We start from the raw sequence: 22,709 nt of genomic DNA on the forward strand, positions 1-22,709 counted from the left end.
TATTTTTAATCAAAAGGGAAGAAGTGTATTGATTAGATATAAAGCGATTAAGAAGCAGTCTTGGAATTGGTTGTTCAGCCCATTCTTGTTGTCCTATCATGAATGAAGGAGAGTTCAGTAATGGTTTAACTACAATTAAATCCCTCCCCCTTCTTTATGGAAACTCAACTGTAGGCATTTCAGCATTAGCCTAAACAATGGTTTTGAATATGTTAAGCTCCTAACAATTAGGGAGCAGTTTGGGGCATTGAATAATGTCGAATGATGCAATTGAACCTGACAGCTTCAACAGTCAGCCTACTCATGGGACCTGAAAGTTGTTCACACTTGGTTTCATCTCTCATCACACGCTGAGTATTAAAACCTTACTGGTGTGGAGCTCAGACAGAAATGGGCCTGTTATCAGAAAATATTTCATAGCATAAAACTTGAAAGAAACAGGGGAATATACACACTCACGGGTTTTCAGAATTTCAAGAACTTTCTGATAGAAATTTTATATTGCTAACTATTGTCTCCTTGTATTCCCTTTAATTTTCTTGCAGTGGCTCTGTGTAACTTTTTTTAAGCAAGAAACTATTTTTTCCTGGAAAATTAACAAGACAATGTTAATGTCCAGTCCTACAATCTAATTCTTTTTGTTAATTTTTAGAAACTTTATTGTTAATAAATTCTACGCATTTTTATGTAAAGTAATACTTTTGTACGTTATTCCAAAGAAACATTGGTGGTCTTGTCTTAAAAATATTTCACAGGGTATTTATGTAATTTATTCAATTTAGTTAATTTGTACAAATAATTTTCAAACTTAATTAAAAATATATATGACTTTCCTTTTTATGATATGAGTAATACATTAGAGACCAATCAAAATAGTCATTTTTTGTATTACAATCAAGTATTTCTTGAATTATAGTGTATTAACTATCTTTGTCTTGTGTTCCTCTGCTACTTTATTGAATTTCCCATAAATAAAATCAAAATACAATATATCTCTAGTTAGGCTTACACCTATCAGTTGAGATCATTTTGAGTAAGATTTGTTTTTTTAAATTAAAAATAAAGGTTTAGTTAAATATTTATTATCAAAATTTTGTACAAGTACATTTTAGCCATGTTTTGCAAGTTGGCTGTTAGAGAATCAGCTGAAATAAATAATACTACCATTTTAAAAGTGCTGCATTTTAGAGCTTGTTTCAATCCTGTGACCTTAATGTGTATTGACAGGATGATTGCGCATTTTTAATAAATGCTTGCTACAGCCTGTTTCGACTGAGTGAAATGTGAAGCTCCTATTTCACCTTTAAATAATGCAGTACTCTAATACCTTCCTTACTTTCCTGTCAGATGAAGTCGTCACATACATACATAGTAATACTTTTCAAATCCATATTCTTGACATTTTCTCTCCTCATAAAAAGAATATAGTTATAAGTTTACCGCCAGCTATTTGAGCAGTTTTATTAATGGACTTTTTCCTTAGAGAGTTGCATAAGATGTGTGATGTCACTAGGAATTCTGTAGTTCTAGCTTACGTCACAGGAAGTCTTAAAAATATTTTTAGTTAAAGTGTAAACAAAGATTTAAATTTAGTCAGTGAACCACCATTTGTGAGAAACCTCAGACTCTTAAATATTGTTCAAATCATGCCAACCCTTTTGATCTGTATGTCAACCCACATAGCAAACATTATTTAATTTCTTTGATGTCTGTTGTTTTGTGCTTTGATAGCTTCTCAGCAGAGACTTCCGTTCCTTTCAAGATATGTAGATCATTTTAACTAAAATCCAGCTCTGCTTATGAAATTTTTTGTTAATTTCAGTCAACTAAACATGTTCTGTTCCTGCTGATTATGGCAGTTCTGCCACAATTATACGTTTATTTGTAATCTTAAATATAGTACTTTACTTTAGTTTAATTAACCTTGCTGTGAATTAAATAGCAGGATGAGAATAATAGTGTGTGTGTTGGGAGGGGGGAATCTAATCTCTGCAGCAGAAGTGAGCAGTGTACCTTTTTGACTTGATTAAAAAAAATCTCTTCTTGAAATGCTAGCGCTTTAAACTTTCCAAAATTAAAAACTAATAAAACATAATCCCCATCTGTTAAAGGGTAGAAATACATTAATATAATTTACAACTGTCTCAATTAAACATATTTGGAATGCATAGTGTTTTGCCTTGTTGGTCTTCTCTTTTTTAAATATAGGAGCAGACGATTCTTTATCTTGTAAATTTTCTGTTTATTAAAGTTTTCTTCAGTGAAAGGGTTTAGCAGAAATTTGTCATTCATACTTGCATGAAAGGAAAAGCTTCAAGGTTACTAACAAACAATACTGGTTGAATTGGAGTCATGCTATAGGTGTTTATTGAGGAAAACAGCGGGAATAGTTCAGTGTTGCCTGCCTCCATCAGTAAGTGTCACTGAACTTAGTGGAAATTAATGTACTAAATTTCAGGGACATATTGGCATAAACAGGTAAGTGAAAAGACTTACAGTATTTTAAAAGGCTTATAACTTTTTCAGATTTAATCTAATGGAAATGTAATTCTACAAACAATGAAATAAGGGCCAGAATCTGCATTCTTAATGAGCCTGTGAGGTTTTGTGATTTATGTTTTTATAACATATCTGTTAAAATGACAATTGAAACAATATATTGTCTTACAGAATTTCTTGTTTCTACATTTTATATTTGTTTATTCTAACATTATACTCAACAATAGAAAACCATGAATGCAAATACTGGCCATAATTTCTCATCAGTATATAGTAAATACAACATCATTGAAAACAGTTGTGCGAATTTGTAAAAGTCCATTCATCAAGTTTAATACGTTGGCTAAATGCCAAACTTAATGGCAGTGTATGATTCTTTCCAGAGACACAGTTTATGCTGTGTAATATTTTTCTTGTAATAACCAGTATGTGTCTCTTGTCTCTTGTGTGCAGTTATGTATGTCAAAATGTCCTGCAACTTGACTTCCCTGCTTTTCACCTTCTTTTTTAAATCTAAAAAAAATAAGCATTTTATTTCTTTTGAAAAGCTTGTTTGCGTGTTCTTATTCAGGTTCACACTAAGATTATTGTTTATGTAATCTCAAAGGTTGTGCATCTGTTTTTCTGTAAACACGAGCATAGACCTAAAATCAATTTTTTATTCTGAAAAAAAGTGTGTTTATCCAGCAAATGTAAAAATCTTCTATCAGGAGTAGCGGCATTGTTTTTGCATGTGATAGTATGCTTCCAAAATTCAGTATTAAGGCAGATCTATTCTTCGAAAGGGAGAAAGTATAAACAGCCAAGGGAGGAAAGTATTTTTATTACATTGGATTATGCAAGATTTTGGCCAACCTCCTTAGCTTCATCTGTTTAAGGGTTCATTTTCGCTTGTTTGGCACAAGTCCCAGCAAAGACCTTCAGAATTGTGGTTAGCAACATGAATGAATACAAACTTTTGAGGAGCTCTTCAGTAAGTAGAGCTGGCCAACTGCCAAAAATACAGTTCCTTATATGGGGTCAGGGCAAAACTGTGATTCGTTGAGCCCCGTATTGTATAGAAAACATACTTGTAATGGCTGTTTGCTTTCTTTAAAATAACAAAACAAAACAAAACAAAAAAACACCAGGCTTCCAAGCCTATCAAAATAGGAAGTAACAAAATAGTGTGCAGGTTTTACTAATGACAGAGTAGAGCAAAGGAAATATGGCTCTGTGTAGTTAAACTATAGAGCTGGAAGGTGGACCTTTTGACCTCCACAGCCGGCTTGTGATGTAAGGAACCCAAGCATTTGTGAGACATCTGTTGTCTACCTGCCCTTATTTTGTAAATGGTTTAATAAGATTAAATAATTAGTAGGATAACCACATGGTCACCATGCTACTAAGTCCTGGCATTGGCTGCATACTTTGGAATTGTAAGCAAGTCTGCACATCCTACTTATTGTATACCAATCATTAAAAGTTGCAATTCAAGAATCCAAATTATGCATACAGTAACATTTTTAAATTTTCATAGAAGCTTTTTGCTTACTGTATATACCAGAGAAAATAGCAATTTACACTTGAATACTTTCAGAAACTGTTGCAATTATATTTCCTTATTCCCAAAGCTTGATTGAAAACTACTGATTACTTTTAAAATATTAATTAACTTGTACGTATTTTACATACTAGTAATTAATTTTAATTCATTAGGACGGAGTCCTTAAAATAAATTAACAATTTTTCTCAGACTTTTTAAGAATTGTAGTTTTAATTGTTTTCTTACAGGCAAGCACCCTACCTGGATCTTCCCTCAGTTTTCCTCCATCCCACATGTATGGCAATAGACTGAATCCTAATTCAGCAATGGCAGCACTTATAGCTCAGTCTGAAAACAGTCAAACAGGTAAGCTTGCTAGAGCTGTTCTTCAAAGCATCTCTGTTCCTGATTTTAACTATTTAAAATATGATCGCTAATTTTATTTGTGAACTCTTGGTTAGAGATTTGGTTAGTAAATGACTGTATATAGTTTTTGCATATTGGAAGTAAATTCTTTGTTGTTCTGCAAAATAGCTATGCATTTTTTTTACTGTCTGAAATGTAAATGTTTAAGCACAGACATCAGCAGGCAGGAATGCAACAATGTCTCCTGTGACTTTTGTGATTGATGTGTTCAGTTCTCTTAGTTCTTTGCAAAGAAAGTAACACAGCACTGGGTTTTGTCTTGAATAGTTTAAACCTTTATTTGCATAATTCATGAAATTGCATTACACACAACTTTGTGTGGAAGAAAGATCCTGTTAGAGAACTTCTACAAATGTTTAATAATCCTGAGAATATTTACCAGTTGACATTTTGTAACATTGCAGAAGAGACCAATTTTAATGAGCTACTGGATTTGCTTTGTTTCATTCCATCCTTAAGGATTTGTTGACATGTCATAGTAGTCATGCCTGTTTGGGGGAAGGGAATGAGTTTAGCAGTTTACCAAGAATGGATCAGTCATGTCCTTGCCCTCTAAGAGGTCAGAGGTCATTTGACTCAGAAAAAGGGGAGGGAAGCCTTGAAGGGGGCAGATAGGGTTATTTTACTGAAAGGCCATAGGGAAAATAACCTTTTTGAGTCCTTCCAAGCAAAACATTTCTTTATGTTTAATGAGGGTTTTTTTGTTTGTTTGTTGTTTGTAATACATTTTAGCAGACAGAGTCTTTCCTATGCTCTTGCTTATAAACACCAATTTATACAGTAAGCACTTTAATAACATTTTCAGTAAATCTTTAAACCAATATGTAATTGTTAAATGGTGGTAGATTTAATGCATTATATATTTTATGCACTGTTCTTGGGATGAAAAGAGTTTAAAAAAATACAAAGCATCAGGATTTGCTGTGATAAGCATACAGATTAGCTGTCCACAGCTGTGATTCATTACTTTCACCGTAGAAATTAAAAGTGGCTGAGGGGAGGGTACTGCAAATGCAAACCACGCTTCTGTGCTGTAAAACAGAAAGGAATGAAAGAACTGAACATAATCCATGGCCTGGTACACCCACAGAAATGTGTAAGGACAACGCCTTACATGCTACAGTTCAGCAGTCTTCAACTATCTACGCATTAGTAGTAACTGCAGGTAGTGGTTAAGGTTTAAAATATTTTTAAAATACAGCAGCTTTAAAACTCTTATCTAATAAGAGTCACTTTATCAGCTGTGAAATATTTACACTACAGATCAAGATCTTGGAGATAATAGTCGCAGCCTTGTTGGCAGGGGAGGTTCACCCAGAGGAAGTCTCTCACCACGGTAAGCATTATTTACATTGGAAGTACAGGCAAAGGAAACATTTAAAGATTTGGAAATGTCTTTATCTTTTATGAATGGTGCATACATTTGTTAAAATTCTAAAGAATTTATGTAGATAATGTACCTGTCCAGGAAGTTAGAAAAATGGTGTCAAATTTACTCTATGAACTGAAACACACGTGATTAGATTTCCAAGATAAATAATATCCTTACCTAAGATCACTGAGATAATGGAGATCCCCTTAAAGGGACCTGCTTATAATTTTCTATCCACATGTAGTATTAGATGTACTGTATACCTCTTTTAGTTAATTATAATTCTTTTTAAAATATATACACATATAAAGTGTCCTAAAATTCACATAAATCTGCAGATTACAAGCTGTCTGATGGTAGTAAGACTTTTTGGGAATATTGATTATAAAGCAGAAATGATGTAATAGAAACATTCTTATTTTATACAGGAGGTAAGTAAAACACAGGTAACATTACTATATCCAAATATTGTATTTTCCGGCTGTAGAGAATTGTATTTTCTTGACCTCCACTATTGAAATTTGACAATAGAATCTTCTTGATATAATTCTTTCACTATAACACACAAGTGTTGCCATTGATTTTAAAGTACATTTTTAAGGAAAAATATTCAAATGGTCAGAGGTTTTTTTGAAGTGCTTTAAGTGAAATAGGAGTGCTGTTTGGTGATAATGGTGGTTGTTTTTTTTTAAGAGTGCTTACTTTGCATATGTGGCCTTCTTTAATTAGAGTATTTTCAGGATGCTGTTGCATGCCTTCCTTGGGCATTGACATGAATGATTTTGCCTAAATAAGGATTGCTGGATAGATGTGATAGCTCTGAGCTTGCCTGAGACTCAGTTACCTCTGACCCCAAGCCTGTTTGAGTGTGATGAGTCATCAGTGATAATCACCTGCAGCTCTTGTGATAGTCCCCGTGCTATTCAAGCAGGTTCAGCCTATCCACAGGTGAGGACCCACCCAGGTGATCCCAAGGCACATATATAGGCTCTAAGGGAAGCAGTCTCTTCAGTCTGCAAAACTAAATTAGGTTATAATTTAATGTGTATGTTCTATATTGGTGGACCCAAAGCATGGGGATACTAGAGCTGTTCAAAGAAAAGATCACCAGAATTTTTTAACATGGTAAAACCATGTATTTTTCCTTAGCCTCATTCGTGGAAATGGCTGAGCCATTTTTGCTGAAATTTTTACCAAAAATAAATAATCAATCAGTCAATTAATCAATCAGCCTGCGGCAGACACCCACCATGGAAAATTTCAGTACACACAGTCAAAGTTTGGCAAAGTTATAAGCACCTGAAAACTGAGTCTTACAATAGAAAGTGCCAGGCAATATTAATAATAAGCAGTGCCACCAGGCCCACCTACAACATAAAAAAGACCTTACCTTGCACCTTTGACTGTCTAACATAACCTCTGCCCACTCATCCATCTCTGTGGGGCTACTTGCAATATTCAAATCTGAGCAACTTCATACATTTGACATTAAAAAAAGAAAAGCTGCAAAAATGTTTGTTTCATTCTATGAAACATGGAGGACCCACTCCTCCCCACCCCCCCAAATTACACTAGTCTTTTATGTAGGAGAGACCATAGTTACACCTTAAAGTCTTGAAATATCAGAATTTAAAGTTGTGGCACTTTTACGTATTAGAAAAACTATTTTAAGACAGTTTTAAAGGAGTTTTTATTACGTTTATTAGTTTTATTATTTTCTTTCTCTCTGAACCCTGTACAGTTGGTTTTATTGGTACTAGACTAACTGTTTACAAAAAAATAGACTTAACTCACAAAAATACTTTTTATTTAAAATATATATTGTATACTAATGTGGAGTGGTTTGAAGATCTTATTGGCACTTATTTGGGATGACTTACTTATCACACTTGTGAGTTGTGCAGCCATCCCAACTCATGCTAATAATACTTTTATACCACTACAATAGTTGTATTTGATATCTAATTTCACACACACATATATATCAAAACTTAATATACAATATAAATGTTGGTGTGGCTAGTGTGTGTATAAATGATTTCAGTTTTGAATGGGAAGTGCTACTTTTGCCAACCATGCCTCATATTATTTAACTAATATACTGAAAAACATTCAAAATAACATACAGTATATAATACCTGTTTTTAAATATGCATGTACATCCCTGTATAAATGCACATCAATATGTTAATGTAGTGAGGCTGAGAATTTAAAGAGTTGCACTCTGACCCTGCAATAAATAGGAGGTAAATATTGAAGGAGGCATGGTACAAAAATGTATGCCTGAAATGAGGTAAGGATTTCCATCTCATTGACTGCATACATAACACATTATACTGAGCCTTCTAATTCTGTCTAGCAAATAGTTGAACATGGTGGAATTTCTTGTTTTTTGGGTTTTGGTTTTTTTTTTAAAGTAGGAAATTCTAATTACAAGAATGTTAAGGTTGAAAGTGAAGCACTCAAATATCAGGAAATGAATGACTTGTCTACCCAGCTGTAACTCTACCCTCTTGTACATATGCAATACAATATAATCTTTTATTACAGGATTAAATACTATTTTTTAATCAGGACCTCTGCCTCGTTCCCTTGTAGTGAATAAAACAAGGGGGCACAGGAAGAGAATAGATCACTTCATAGCTAAGGCAGCGGACTGATATATTAGACAATCTTGATTCTGTTCTTGACTTTGCTACAGACTTCCTGTGTGACGTTGGACAAGTTGTTTAATCTCTTTGTTTTAGTTCTGCAGCTTTAAAATAAATAAAAAATTACTTCCTGACCTTACAGGAATGTTGTGAGATTAATTAATACTCATAAAATAATCTTAGTATGAAGTTGAATGCCTTAGAAAAAACTATGCAGAAAGAATGGAAGTTTCTTCTTATAGTGCAGGTTTGAATAGAGTTTAGTAAATCAGTTCAAAATGATTCTGTAAAAGTCCTCTTCCTTGTTTATCACTTCAACCACTTGAGGACAAGTAGTTTTTGATGACATTTAAGTCCATTCTTGGCCTATCTTTGCCCTACATATCACTTATATGCTATTGAACTGTCAGCCTCTGCCTCTACTTTGCCAGTGATGCCAACCTTTATCCATTTGTCAAAATTTTTCAACAAGCACCTTTGCGCTTTTTCTCACATCATCCTTAATGCATAGGAGGAGTAACCCATAAAAACTTGAAAAGCTACTATATTTTCCTTTTCTAAATCAAAATCACCTATGCTGTAATGCCTACGAAGCATTTGACAGTTGTTAGGCAACTAGTGTGCTGTGTCACTGCTTATTACATTAATCATAATTGACTCCCTGTTTGCTTGCTCTCTCTCTGTCTGTCTGTATCTACCTGTTGTCTTTCGGTCTAAGCTCTTTTTCAATGACAAACTTGTTGTTATATGTTTGTACAGTACCTATAATCGTGGGACTTCTGATCCTTGATTGGGAGTTGCTGTCACACCACAAATAAATAATATGTAAGGACCTGATCCATAGCCCATTAGAGGCAATGGAAAGATGCCTGTTAACTTCAGTTGACTTTGGATCTAGCCCTGAATGAGGCATGGGGCCACACATGGAACCACGGGGCCGAGAAGAAATATAAAACAGCTGTTCTGTTCACTGAATATTGTCCACCTTGTGCACTGAGGGTGAAACCTCAGAAAGGGATTAAAGGATACATAAACCTTGTACTGGCTTTCTGCAGAGCAGTGAAATTCATCCTGATTGAGATGGGTCCAATGGAAAGATTAGGATATGATTATGTATTAAGACGATATATGAATGCATATGCATAAGGTGACAGAGTTAAGGTTGGATAGGCAACCTTAACATTATTTTTTTACTTTTGAGTGCAACTATAATATTTTTAGGGGTTTTATGAAATAATCCTTTCCCTCAATCACTCTACTCAAATTTCTCTTTACATGGGTTTTTGGCACAAGCCACACATCAAAATTACATTGACCTATGTACTATGGGAGAATGTCATAATTGTAATGATTTTAATCAGGCATCATATTTAGTGTTTCACTTTTGTCTAGATGTTTTTAGATATCTGATTTATATGTAATTTATTAATATGCTGAGCACCTATTCTCTGCTCTAGCAATATGTGTTCTTTGAGTACAATAATATCTGTCTGTTAGACATGAACTTCTAGTGCAGCTAAACTAATGTATCTGTTTTCTGTACACAAATTTCCAAACCGCGGTTTTTTGTTAAAATTTGGGTGATGAGAGGTACGAGTTCCTAGTGGCTTTGAGAAGCTTAGTGTTGGAAGCTCTGGATTACGTAGGTCCTAAGGGTAGCACAAGGTAAGAAACTTTATGGGCCTTTTGCTAAATACATTTCCCTCTTTCCTTAAATGTGTAAATTACGATGTTTTCAACAGATCTCCCGTAAGCAGCTTACAGATTCGCTATGATCAGTCAGTGAACAGCAGTGTGGAAAATTTGCCCCCGGTAGCTGCCAGCATTGAACAGCTTTTGGAGAGGCAGTGGAGTGAAGGACAGCAATTTTTGCTAGAACAGGGCACCCCTAGTGACAGTAAGTATTCACGTTTTCTGTTATTACTGTTTTTTGTTGGGCAGTGTTATAAATAATTATCACCCAGTGAATGCCTAAGATTTTTCAAAGAACCTATTCACCATTTTATGCTGCATATAAAACAGAAGTTACAAACCACTGATTATTATTAAGGCATAGTTCCTCAGTTCTGCTTTATATTATGTGATGCTGATTGACATATTCTGAAACGTTTCTTTAGAGCTTTATTTCTGGTATTTTAAGTCTAAACTATCTGCTTTGGTTGTTGTGAGAAACTCCCTTGTTTTTTACAACTGTTGTGCAGGTGTCCTACAGTGCTTTTGTATTTTGTTTATATTCTCCATTTTTCATGCAGTTCTTGTACCGAGTTATTTATTTTTCAAGAGTTGTGTTTAACAAAATGAAATAATTGAAAAGTGAATACAGATCAAGCTTACCTGAGGAAATAACATTGCTTTGAATTGCTCATAATCAATGAGAAATCAATATGAATAATAATTGATTGAATAGTTTTAGACAAGGTACAAAATCATTTTTTTCACTTTTTGTGTGTATATGTTATTGAACATGATATTCTGGTTGTTTGTAGTGAGTAAAGTGCCATCTAGTTGGTATTTTTATGAATGGTACCCTGACAAAAATGCTAATTGTGAGGAAATTCATGCAGGGATAATCCTTTAAACATGATAGCTGGAGGACAGGTTTAGCTAAGTCTTATTGCATCTCATTTGGGTGCACTGAGGGTTCCTTTGTATGTTCTTGAAGAGGAGGGATAAAAGCTAAATCCTTGGGAAATGACCAGATGTGCCTATACCAGTAGACGTGTATCTGTCGTAGGCCCAGAGGTCATGTTAAACAAATACAATTTGGTATTTAAAAAGTGGCTGACTATTCCTGTGACATAACAACCACTCTGTAGCCCTTGTTGGGACATCCATGTTATAGAACAAAATCAGAATTTGAGGAAATGTGCATGGTAGAAGCTGTGTCTGTTCAGAAGATGATGCGCTTTATCTGCAAAGAAAGGGTGGTAACTGCAGTGCTCACATAGTGCTCCCTGCTGGGTGATCTGTAGATCGACACTGAAAGCAGCTGGAAGATTTGGCCTCCAGCAAGGTGTGTGGTGATTCAAAAGCAAAAAAAAAAAAACAAAAAACCCAAAAACCCTGAATAAAAGGTTTTCATTAATCACATAAATTTGCAGTTTATTTGACAAAGGATTCAGCAGAACAGTTCCTTTTGAACATACTTTTCCTTTGAGTTCTTTAAAAAAAAAAAAAAAAACAGTATTAGTTGACTACATAATAATAATACATATATTTCAAAGCTTTGATCTGTTTTTAAGAGTTGTATTTTAAACTTCATAATCCAAATAGAATAGACTTTCCACAACTGCACTGCTAACTTGCATGTCATTAAAGGAATCTGTTTTTTTAATTTCTTTTTTTGAAGGCTACATTAACAGAAAAAGCACATTGTACTGAAACTGGCTCAAAATCAACATAGGCCCTCAGGGTGCAACTGTCTATGCATGGATGTAAGGGTGCTTCCACATGGATCCACAGTTCCAGGATTGAGACCTTGAGTTATATATTAGTTTATGTATTTTAAATAGCATACGTCTGGCTTCAAAAGGGAAGATTTTAGGATATATTTTTTGTTATTTTAGAACATTATTCATTAGTTATTTGGGGTAGATATTCACTTTAAGAGATATCTTAATTGGCAATATTAATCTGCAGTGTGTAGTTAAGGATTTATGCAGTATTTAAAATTCTAGCATGTGACATATTGTGCAATCCTGTGATACTCTTCATAAAGAAAAAACTTTGAATGAGACTTTAAAAGATATCAGATTTATTAGTCAATTGTTTTCTAGTTCTGGGAATGTTGAAGTCATTACACCAACTTCAAGTTGAAAATCGACGGTTAGAAGAACAGATTAAGAACCTGACTGCTAAAAAAGAGCGCCTCCAGCTATTAAATGCACAGCTTTCTGTTCCCTTTCCAACAATAACTTCAAACCCTAGCCCATCTCATCAAATACATGCATTTCCAGCACAAGCTGGTAAGTAGAAAAAAATATTTCTTACGTTTTCCATAGTACTCTTCTCAAACTAACCTGAAGATTCTTTATGTGAAAGGCCTATTTTCTATGAATGGGAGATACATATGTGTGTACAAAGAGAATAGATCCAGTATAATTGGAGGGTTTTTTTTAAATGATCTGTCCGGTGCGTATCATTAATCATTGATAATATTTTTGTTATAGAAAAGAATGGCAAGTTTATATTGGATTTGGGAATTTTTCAGATATAAGCTTTCCTTGAACAATCTACTTTGTGCATACTTGTCTTTTGCAAAAACAATAAAAAGTGAAAGATTTGAAAAACTTCCACAAGTGAAAAATTTCCCCTTGTCTTAATGTGTTTAAAGAAGCACGAGACTTATACAAATCATTGCTATTTATGTCCAGGCATTTTTTTTTTATTATTCAGTCTTGAATCCATCCATTACCTTTCACTAGTCAGTTAGCTAGTATTTTACCTTGGGGTTGTGATTATAAGAAATGAACTTTTTGTTTGATGTTAAACATAGAATACACATAACTTAATGTTCTGCTGAAATAAATCATTCTGAATATTTTAAATATATTACATGAAAAATTAAACTGCACTTTATTTTTTAAATCACCACTTTAGCACCTACCACTGATTCCTTGAACAGCAGTAAAAGCCCTCATCTGGGAAATAGTTTTTTACCTGACAATTCTCTCCCTGTATTAAACCAGGTAATTTTGTTTTGTTTGTTATTTTTGTTTGTGTTTTCTAACCTTGTTATAAATTAACTTAATCTGAAAATCCTTGTACTGTTCTGTTCTGTGAAATTGTATGCAGCTGAGGGTTTTTTGTTTGTTTTGTTTGTTTTTCCATTAGGAGATAACCTCCAGTGGACAAAGTACCAGCAGTTCATCAGTTCTTTCCACTCCACCACCTGCTGGGCAGAGTCCTGCTCAGCAAGGCTCAGGAGTTCAACAGGTCAATGGTGTGACAGTGGGGGCACTAGCGAGTGGTATGCAGACTGTAACATCCACCATTCCTGCAGTGCCTGGTGTGGGTGGAATAATTGGAGCTTTGCCAGGTAACCAGCTGGCAATCAATGGAATTGTAGGGGCTTTAAATGGGGTGATTCAGACCCCTGCCACCATATCCCAGAATCCTTCTCCTCTCACTCATGCACCTGTGCCACCGAGTGTAACACATCCTCTGCCAACAACACTAAATAACAGGTAAGAATCTTACCAAAACGTATTTGTTCTTACTGTCAATATACATTAAGTGCAATATTAGGTTCATTTGGTTAAATAGTTTTAAGCATGGAGTTTATTTTATTTAGCATTTCTTCTAGCCTGTGAATGTCTGACTAGATTATTTTGCTCTGTGTAAGAGCAATGTTAAGAGGACAGGAATTTAATTGCATTATGGATAATGAAGTAGAAAATCAGCAGTATTCTATTTAAAAAGAAACAATGCCTGCTATTCAATTTTTGGGGCTTCAGTGACAATGTTAATTAGGGTCCATCTATTTTTGCCTTTTACATTGCATCTAAATATGCTTTGGTTGATCCCATGAATGTGTCATAATGAGCCCGAACAGGTCCCTCAAAAGAAAAGTAGTCTTAGCTAGTGTAAACTGTTTTTCCAGTGGCCGTGAAGTAGCATTGAAAATGACTTTAAGTTATGGTTTTGCTTTTTATCCCACATGCAATATGATATTATACATACAAACACTATATAAAAGAGCACTTATGTTGCAGTCAAGCACTCCAAATTTAGAAAATGGTAGATTTAAAAGTTCCAGTGCATCCTTAATTCTTCCTCCTTGTACAGGTTGGGCAGCATTATTGTTACACAGGCAACTATAAATCTGGCATTTCCTAACTTTTGAGTGTTTGACTTTGCAACCTAAATAATGTTCTTTTCATGTAGTCTTTTTGTAAGTCATTTCCTAGGGTTTGTGCTTTTTACCTTTTTTCTTTAAAAAAAAAAAAAAAAAAAAAATTCAGTTATGAGCATCTGTAACAACCTCTCCCTCCCCCGAAATGCATCATAAGCAGGTTTTGAATCCTAAAAGTTCAGGATTGCAGCACAGACTGCTACGGGGTTAACTGTATTAGCTGGCAACAGGAGACAGCTGTTATCCCAAAGGGAAGGTAGATTGTTTGGATCGGGAGGTAGTTGAGGGGAGAGGCCAGCCTGGCCCTGCTTTCTTTCTTTCTGTCCCCCCACTTGAGAGTTGGGAAAGCTCCCGCCCCATGTGATATGCCCCCAGAGAGTGGGTGCAGAGGGAATGAGATGCTGGGTCTTGGCTGGGGCTGTTTACAGGGGTAGAGGATCATCCCAGCCTCACATGGTTCTCCCAGAAGGGGGCATTGTCCAGTAGGGCCATTTCTGGGGGAGGGGAGATCAACTCCAGTTCTCTTCTTCTCCCCCATCTCCCATGCACCCACAGCTATCGTGGTAGCTGCCAGATGTTCCCAGTACAGTGTTGATACTGGCATCTGCCACAGCTGCAGCAGGGGTGTGAGCCAAGCACTTGAGAATGTTTGTGTTATGTTGGCATGCTACCAAAAATGATCTCAGGAACGAAAGTGAGAGAAGCGAAATGGCTATTTTTAAAAAGTTTATATCTTGGATAAAGCTGAATGGAATTTCATGGTAACAAAGAAAAGGCACTTCTGTAGCTCATGGGCTTCCGTGCTGTTGAATGTCAAAGCCCTCGCAGTATAATGGAAAGTGTTAGGCAAACTAAATTTAGGGGTTGTTACCAGTTTTCCTTATCATAATTCTCCTCTCCCATGTATAGAGGTGGCATCCAAATACTACCATCTTTTCCTCCACAACATTGCCAAAATCTGACCGTTTATTTCTGTCTGTCCAGATCCTGCAAAAATTCTTGTGCATGCCTTCCTCATATCATACTCTAATGATGGTAATCTGCTCCTCTGTAGACTCTTTGATATATACATCACCCACTTCAGTCCATTCAAACGATATTGTCAAAATCCTATTCCTTGCCTGTCAATCTAACTATATACCTCACCTCTTGGAAACACTTGGAAGACTCTCCCTTTTCCACTATTGGAAATTTAAACTTCATGTTTGCCCCTTCCAGGTGCTCTATAACTGTGCCTATGCTCCCAGTTACCCAACCTTTTCTCCTTCATTACTCTTTTCTGCTCAGCTACCCCTGCAATGCCAATTTCAATGCCCATTTCTTCCCTTCTCCCACGTCTCTTTTCTTTCATGTACTTATTGCTCATCTGCAATGTTCCCCTCCTCCTCTTTCAAGTGCCTCCCTAGAACCCACTTCTGCCATAACACCTGCACATAACTAACCAGCTAGGACATCCATGTAGTCATATCACAAAAAACCAAATCCACCCTCATTACATCAGAGCAAGCACTAACCCTCACTGATTAACCATATAATCTTATTAATGACACGTGTATTCCCACCCCATTCCTGCTGTCTTGTTTCTCCCATGTTTGCTTGCCTAATTTAGTTTGTAAGGGCCTAGGGGATGGTATCCTGTCTCTTCATGTTCTAGAAGGATTCTGGCATACCTTTGGGTCCAGATAGAAATATATAATATATATTTCACATACATGAAAGTGCTTTCCACGTGGTTGAGCTTTCAGAACCACTGTTTCTGAAAACGTGCTGAGTACTGTTTGGTCCTGTCCACTCTTGCAGTTAAATCATGTTCAGCACTGGTTCAGCTACACCTACACTCATTGCCCTAGGCTCTTTCTAATACTAAACACCTTTGGAAAAGTCTCTCGCTTTTTTACTACTACTGATGCAGCCGCCCCAGTGGAAGTGCTTATTTATTTAGACAGGGCTCAGGGAGGCATTGGCAGATTTGCCACAATGTTGGCCCAGATCTGCTCTGAACAGGATGAGATGACGTGGTATAAACACAGGCAGCTGGTCAAACTAGCATTCCCATATTGCAGAAAAATTGCTAGTATGGGCACAACCTTAGTATGGATGAAGTTTTATAGCTGTCCTATAATTAAGGTCTTTAAGGTGAATTGCTACTGCTGGTTAATTACCAAGGTCACGGATCTGAGAAGACAACTTCATGTGGGACATAAGTAGTGTAACTGAAGACCTTTTCCTGCATATTGCTTCCACAGATCCACACATGCTTCTCATTACTGTGATCAGCAGTGAAATGAACAACCAGTCATTTTCACACTGCTGCTGCTTGGGAAAGCTCTGAGCTGCAGCTTTTTTCACTAGGAAAAAGCATTCAAAATCAGAGGCTGGGGGAGAAATAGATGAGTAGCGCGAGCCCCACCTATACAAAAACCAGGAGGTTAAATGATTGCTGGTATGAAAAGGAACAATCCTCTTTTTCTCCAGACAGGAGACTGTGGGATGGGGAACTTCAAACTTATCAAATAGCTGTTAGCCAGAGCCTACAAAAAATGAAATTCCCATTCCAACCTGAGCAGGGTCCAGAGAAAGCACACCCCATTAGGAATCCCAGGAAACTCCCCTTTCCTGGCAGCTTTGAGGAGCAAGCTTGTCTTTCTCCACTTAGGTGTTTCTCTGGACATTTAATTCTCCAGTTATTGGGGGGGGGGGGTAAGCAGATGAGTAGATCAGGGTATGGGTAAGTAGGACAAGGGGATGAAGAGACTGTAAAATTATAGAGAGAAGTGAGACCCTAAATATGTGGGAGAGGTAGAGTACATGATATATAGAGAATGGGATGGAGAAAGAATGAAAAGAGCAACAGGCAATAAAAATGCAGAAAAAGATACATTGTAATTCTAGGAAAATATGTAAAAAGTGCACTGAAACCAGGAAAATACTAAAAGCAAGAGACAAACACATTGTTAGATTTAAAATAATTTATTAAGTAGTTAATTTACATGTGAGAGTTAAATATAATACAGAATAAAAATACACAGAGCATTGTTACTTTTAATTCCAGGGGAATAGGTTTGGGAGGAGTGGTGACAGCACAGGTATTTTTCAACTTTGGCTAGTTGGTGTCAGGTAAATTTTTTCAATTGCTAATTCATCATCATCTTATTTATTATTTGTATTACCATAGCACCTAGCTGCCCTAATTATGGTGTCCTGTTGTGGTAGGCAGTGTACAAACACAAAACAAAAAGAATGTCCCTGCCCCAAAGAGCTTACAATCTTTAGTATGAGACAGGAGACATCTGATGGATATAGACTGATTCACAGGAGAGTACAAGGAAACAATGAGACTATATTGGGTCAGCTTGTTGGACAATTATCACAGTACATCAGCAACCTAGTCGTGAAGGGGTTTTTTTGGTAGGCATCACAGCAAACGAGTTTTAAGCAAAGGTTTGTGGAGGATAATGAGAGAGCTTTGCAGATGTTTATGGAGAATGCTTCCTTATGAGGGTCAGCATGGAAGAAAATACAGAGGTGCTTGTTTGAAAATGTAACAGTGGGCTATGGAGTTTGACATCATGGGCCATTTCGAGGTGGGAGTCAACGTTTCAATAGGAAATAAAAGATGATAGGTAGAGTGAAGATAGGTTGTGAAAGGCCTTCAGAGGAAAAACTAGTAGCTTACGTTTGATGCGAGAGAAAAGAAGAAGCCAGTGGCGGTTTTTAAAGAGAGGGACAACATGGTCAAAATGAGGGGCTAGGAAAATGATTTTTTAGCAGAATTATAAATGGATATGGATGTGCCAAGATTGCATTTGTCAAAGCCAGAGAAAAAGATGTTGTACTAACTGAGATGTGAGATGATGAGAACCTGGACAAGAGTTTTAGGTGTGTGGATGGAGAGCAAAGGCTCTGTCTTAGAGATGTTATGTAGAAAGAATCTGCAAGATTTAAACATACTCTGGATGTGAAGATCTAGATAGAGGTCCAAGCTAAAGATGAAACCAAGTTATTGGTCTGGTAACAGGTAGGATGGTGCTGGTGTCCACAATGCTTGAGATGGGAGGCAAAGGGGCAGCTAAGGGGGAAGGATTGAGAGTTCTGTTTTAGCAATGTTGAGCTTGAGCTGGCTCGACATCCACAAAGAGATGTCAGACAGGCTGAGATTTCAGTTTGGACAGGTCTGTAGTAGACAGATAGATCTGTGAGTCTTCAGCATAGAGATGGTAGTTACATTTGTGTTTGTGGCTGAGATTGGAATACCCAGGTATGTTAGCAAAATGTGGGTGGGCCGTGTGCACATTATAACTGTGCGTATGTTATTTACTTTGCTGTCCAACTTATGCAAGAAATAACTACTCATTTGCTATTAATATTCAGCGGGATAGCTAGCAATATTTAATCAAAACTCTACATAGCAAGTGAGTGTTACTTATGGAAAAGTCTATATACATGGTTCAGGTTTTTAATTTTGACGAAAGGCTGAAGTAAAAATGATGACCCAGACCTCCATTAGTCAAATAAGCTACAATGTTACATTGCAGAAACTAAGAACTTAGTCATTGCTTTGCAGTGCCTCGGGACTTGGGTTACTTCCTGATCAACAGCGACAACTTCTGCTCCATCAACAGCACCAGCAATTTCAGCAGTTACTAAGTACTCAGCAACTTACATCAGTATGTACTGTATTTGTAATAGAATTAGTTATGTTCTGTCTAAACCTGAGCCAGGACCATTGCTTTCTCCTGAAGTTAATATAAATATTAGATGTGTGGGTGAACTCCTTGATCGTGTCTCTTTAAAAAACGTAATTTAAAAAACTAATTTATTGTTCAATTGTCTGCACCTTTTTATAGCATGTAGAATATGTTCATTGTAAATAATGGTTTGCACTGAAGTATATATATATATGCCACTTGGCAGCTGCTTGGAAATACTTTACTATTTGTATTGGAAGTAGCATGGTTTTAATACTGGGCCAAACATATTTGATACTCTTTTTTGTTTAAATTAAAAAAAAATATATATATATATATATAATCAAATCAAGGGATCCTGTGATAGAAACTTGCCCAAGCCATCTGGGTTAGTTAAACTTCTGCTGTGCTGCTCCCTTCAGGAAAGCTTTAAGAGGATCTCTTCCATCCTCCACAGTCCTGTGGAGCTTCAGCATTGCAACCCAGGTTAACTGGAGTGTAATAAATTGTGGTTACACTGCAGTAAACACTAGGGTAAGAAAGAACCTAGAAGTCATTGAATGATTGTTGATTAGAATGTTTTTTCCTTGTGTTACCTAAGGAACAACATCAGGCCCTTCTGTATCAGCTGGTGCAGCAACAGCACCACCAACACCAGCACCACCAGCCAGAAGTGCAGCAATTGCAGATCCCAGGAGCAGCACAGATACCCATAAGCAACCTGCTTTCAGGCACTCAGGCATCACCCCTTCATACAACTACTACCAACCCATTTCTTACAATTCATGGGGATAATGCATCTCAAAAAGTGACAGTAAGTGTATTTTCACCTATAATGGCATTTTCAGTGATATCATTAAAGAAACATTGTGCCAGATTCAGAGGCAAGTCTTAAGGGAATCCAGAAGTTTAAGTTGGTGTAACCTATGCTGCCTTCTGTCCATACAAGAACTTACATTTATGTAGACTTTCTTAGACTCTAACCCACTAACTATAGTAATTGCTGTACTGGATAAGACCAGTGGCCAACCTAGCCCAGTAGCCTTTCTCTAATAGTGTTCAGTACTAGATGTTTATCAGGTACATGCAAGGAATTCTCTAATGGACTTCTTTTGTCTGTCTTTGTGTAATTGATATGTTATTCAAAGCTTTATCATCTTACTTTTTTCATTATGAAACACAGTCAAATCACCAATCACAGTTCTGTCAGTGTTTCACTTGATATTTTCCATATAGTGCCTTAAATGAGTAAATTGAAAGAAAGTAATCTCCTGTATTAGCATGATGGTATGAGCCTTATGCACTGCTCTGGGAGCTCTCATGCACTGTGCTCTCCCAGTCACTGAATGGAACAAGTATATCTGTTGCCATTTCATAAATTCTGTTTGCTGCTATGGAACTTTCATTTAAAGATTCAAATAATTTTATTTATTTTAATATACTTAAAATCTATACATTTCCCCATAGCCTTCTAAAGATTTGTTTTAACTGAGGCCTTACTTACCTTGTAGATTAATTTACTTGTCCTGATAAAAAATAAATACACCATGGATGTGACACATCCAGAAATCTGGGATTTTCCTATATATTCAATAGTGGTTGTCAGTTCCTACAGATGCACTATAAATCCTGATGGTCACTATGAGGGAGGAGCAGAAGGCATGAAAGGAATGGGCAGACTCTGTGTGTGTGTGTTAAGAAAGAAAACTTCTGGGACCAGGAAAAGGGGGCGGAAAGTGGAAGTTGTGTAGCTCCCGGAACAGAGTGATGGGAAGAGGATGTTTCCATGGTGAGACGTTCTTGGGTCCATAGATGGAATTGTTTTGACCTACTGAAAATTCCCCTCCCCCTCTCAATGAAGCTGGCAGGTCAAAAGCAGCAGAGAACACAGAGCAGCGTTAGAGGCCCCGTCGTAGACTCCTCTGTGGCCCCAAGAAGAGATCAGTAGCGTGGAGCAGAACCAGAGCTTGAATCTGTTTCCCAGTGGTAATTTTGGAGGCCTAAAATCTCTTTGCTGTAATTACTTTCTTCTTACCAAAGTTTTGTTTCCAAGGTGTGTGAATATTTCTTTAAAATCAAAATGTTTTGTTGAAATCATGAAAGCCAAAAACATCTGTATTTGCTTCTTTAGCATAACTATCTAATCCTATCCACTTTTGTGTCTAGCCTGTATTCCAGCCACGTCTTTTCATTTATCTGTAGAATTTAGCAAAACTAAAATACTGTCTGGTTGTACAGATGTTTTGTTTTGTTTTGTTTTCTTACCACAGAGGCTTAACGATAAAACTGGACCAGTTGCACCTGAAAAAAGTTGACATTTGAAAAATATTTGAGAACTGCATATTCTGCTGTTATAAGCACTTCATCTGGCTGTGAACTGTAGTCTCCCTTTCTGCAGACATGAAGAAATACAACAAGGACCTAACTGTACAGCAAATGATTAATCTTCATAAGGAATTCTTCTAAGGCTTTGATTTACTTTCTTGTTGCACTGAAATGGAACTACTTTTTTAGATTTCACAGACACTGCAAGAAATTAAATTCTGCAAACCATAATTATTTTGTCAGTATGACAATATTAAATACAACTACAAATTCAGCCATGGAAAAAATTATAGTTGATATTCCAATAGTACTACTACTTATAAAGTTGGAGGGCTAGTAATCTGAAAACACTTATTCCAGTCACACATTACTTGATTTTAGAACAGGAGTCTTAGCAAACAAACCAACCCAACCCAACTGATCTCTGCTGCAATTGCAAGATCCAGCTTGTAATTGGCAGTGTGGATTTCCTGTTAGGTCTTTTTGGCTTTTTTAAAACATGTTTTGAAATCTGACTCATGTCATAAAGAATCCAATTCTGAGCTTTTCACTCCATATAATTCCTATTGACTGTTGAGGGAATTTTGCCAGAATAAGAATTTCAAGGTAGAGTCCAAAGGTTACTAATGTTGATTTGGATTTTTAGAATTCTAAGGTTTCTGGAGAAACCAGATCAGTTTAAATGGGAAAAAAAAATTCTTACCAGATGAGGAGGCCACTCTGGAAAGTACTGGTAGTGTTTGGCCTAAACCAAGTGCCTGTTGCTACCTTCATTGTGTTGAAATAGATGCAGACAGCTGAGCATGCACTAGACGTCCTTGTAAGCAGCAGAAATATTCAACATTGCACCAGCAGCCTTCCCCATTGTTCTGCCTTAGAAGTGTCTATGCCACTGTAGATAGCTCAGGCAAATTGTTACATGGGTCACTTTTCACTAATAAATTACCAAAAAAATGTTTTAAAATTTCCCAGTGAAATATACCAGTGGTTGAAACGGGTGAACTTATTGTTAGAACATTTTCACTTAGGATAGATGATTTCATGGCATGACCCTATGTGTGGTAGAGTATAGATAAAAATTGGGGGTAATGACCACTAATCTGTATTGAAAGTGTAAATTATTAGTGGAAAAGGACCCAGCTGTAATTAGACCTCCACTGTGTACTTAATTGGAAGAACATGTTAATTCTGCAATATGTCTCTTGGTTAAACATTGCACAGTTCTTACCTCATTTCTGTAAATAAGGTTTTTGTGAATCTGTTTTGTATTGTGAGAAATTCATAAGAAAACATTGATTTTTGATTTGTAATAATTCTAATGGGTAGATTTAATCAAATAATTTATTTTTATATGTTCAGGGGGATTTTA

The 22,709-nt window shown here is 36.3% G+C and overlaps 1 protein-coding gene across 4 annotated transcripts in view; it reads left to right on the forward strand.

Moving 5' to 3' along the window:
- The window catches only part of MLLT10 (MLLT10 histone lysine methyltransferase DOT1L cofactor), a 213,016-nt gene extending 190,812 nt beyond the window's left edge, over positions 1-22,204 (forward strand). For all 4 annotated transcript variants that reach the window (XM_067562351.1, XM_067562352.1, XM_067562353.1 and 1 more), the window contains 9 exons: positions 4,273-4,390; positions 5,714-5,786; positions 10,216-10,370; positions 12,250-12,438; positions 13,073-13,161; positions 13,307-13,659; positions 18,892-18,994; positions 19,617-19,829; positions 21,286-22,204. In XM_067562351.1, coding sequence (XP_067418452.1) covers positions 4,273-4,390; positions 5,714-5,786; positions 10,216-10,370; positions 12,250-12,438; positions 13,073-13,161; positions 13,307-13,659; positions 18,892-18,994; positions 19,617-19,829; positions 21,286-21,330 — 1,338 coding nt within the window. In that variant the 3' untranslated portion in view covers positions 21,331-22,204. The remainder of the gene's footprint in view (positions 1-4,272; positions 4,391-5,713; positions 5,787-10,215; positions 10,371-12,249; positions 12,439-13,072; positions 13,162-13,306; positions 13,660-18,891; positions 18,995-19,616; positions 19,830-21,285) is intronic.
- The last annotated feature ends 505 nt before the right edge of the window (positions 22,205-22,709 follow it).

The sequence above is a fragment of the Emydura macquarii genome, unplaced genomic scaffold (assembly GCF_026122565.2).
Source record: "Emydura macquarii macquarii isolate MOO-44397 ecotype Brisbane River unplaced genomic scaffold, CSIRO-AGI_Emac_v2 contig_2422, whole genome shotgun sequence".
NCBI classification, from domain to species: Eukaryota; Metazoa; Chordata; order Testudines; family Chelidae; genus Emydura; species Emydura macquarii.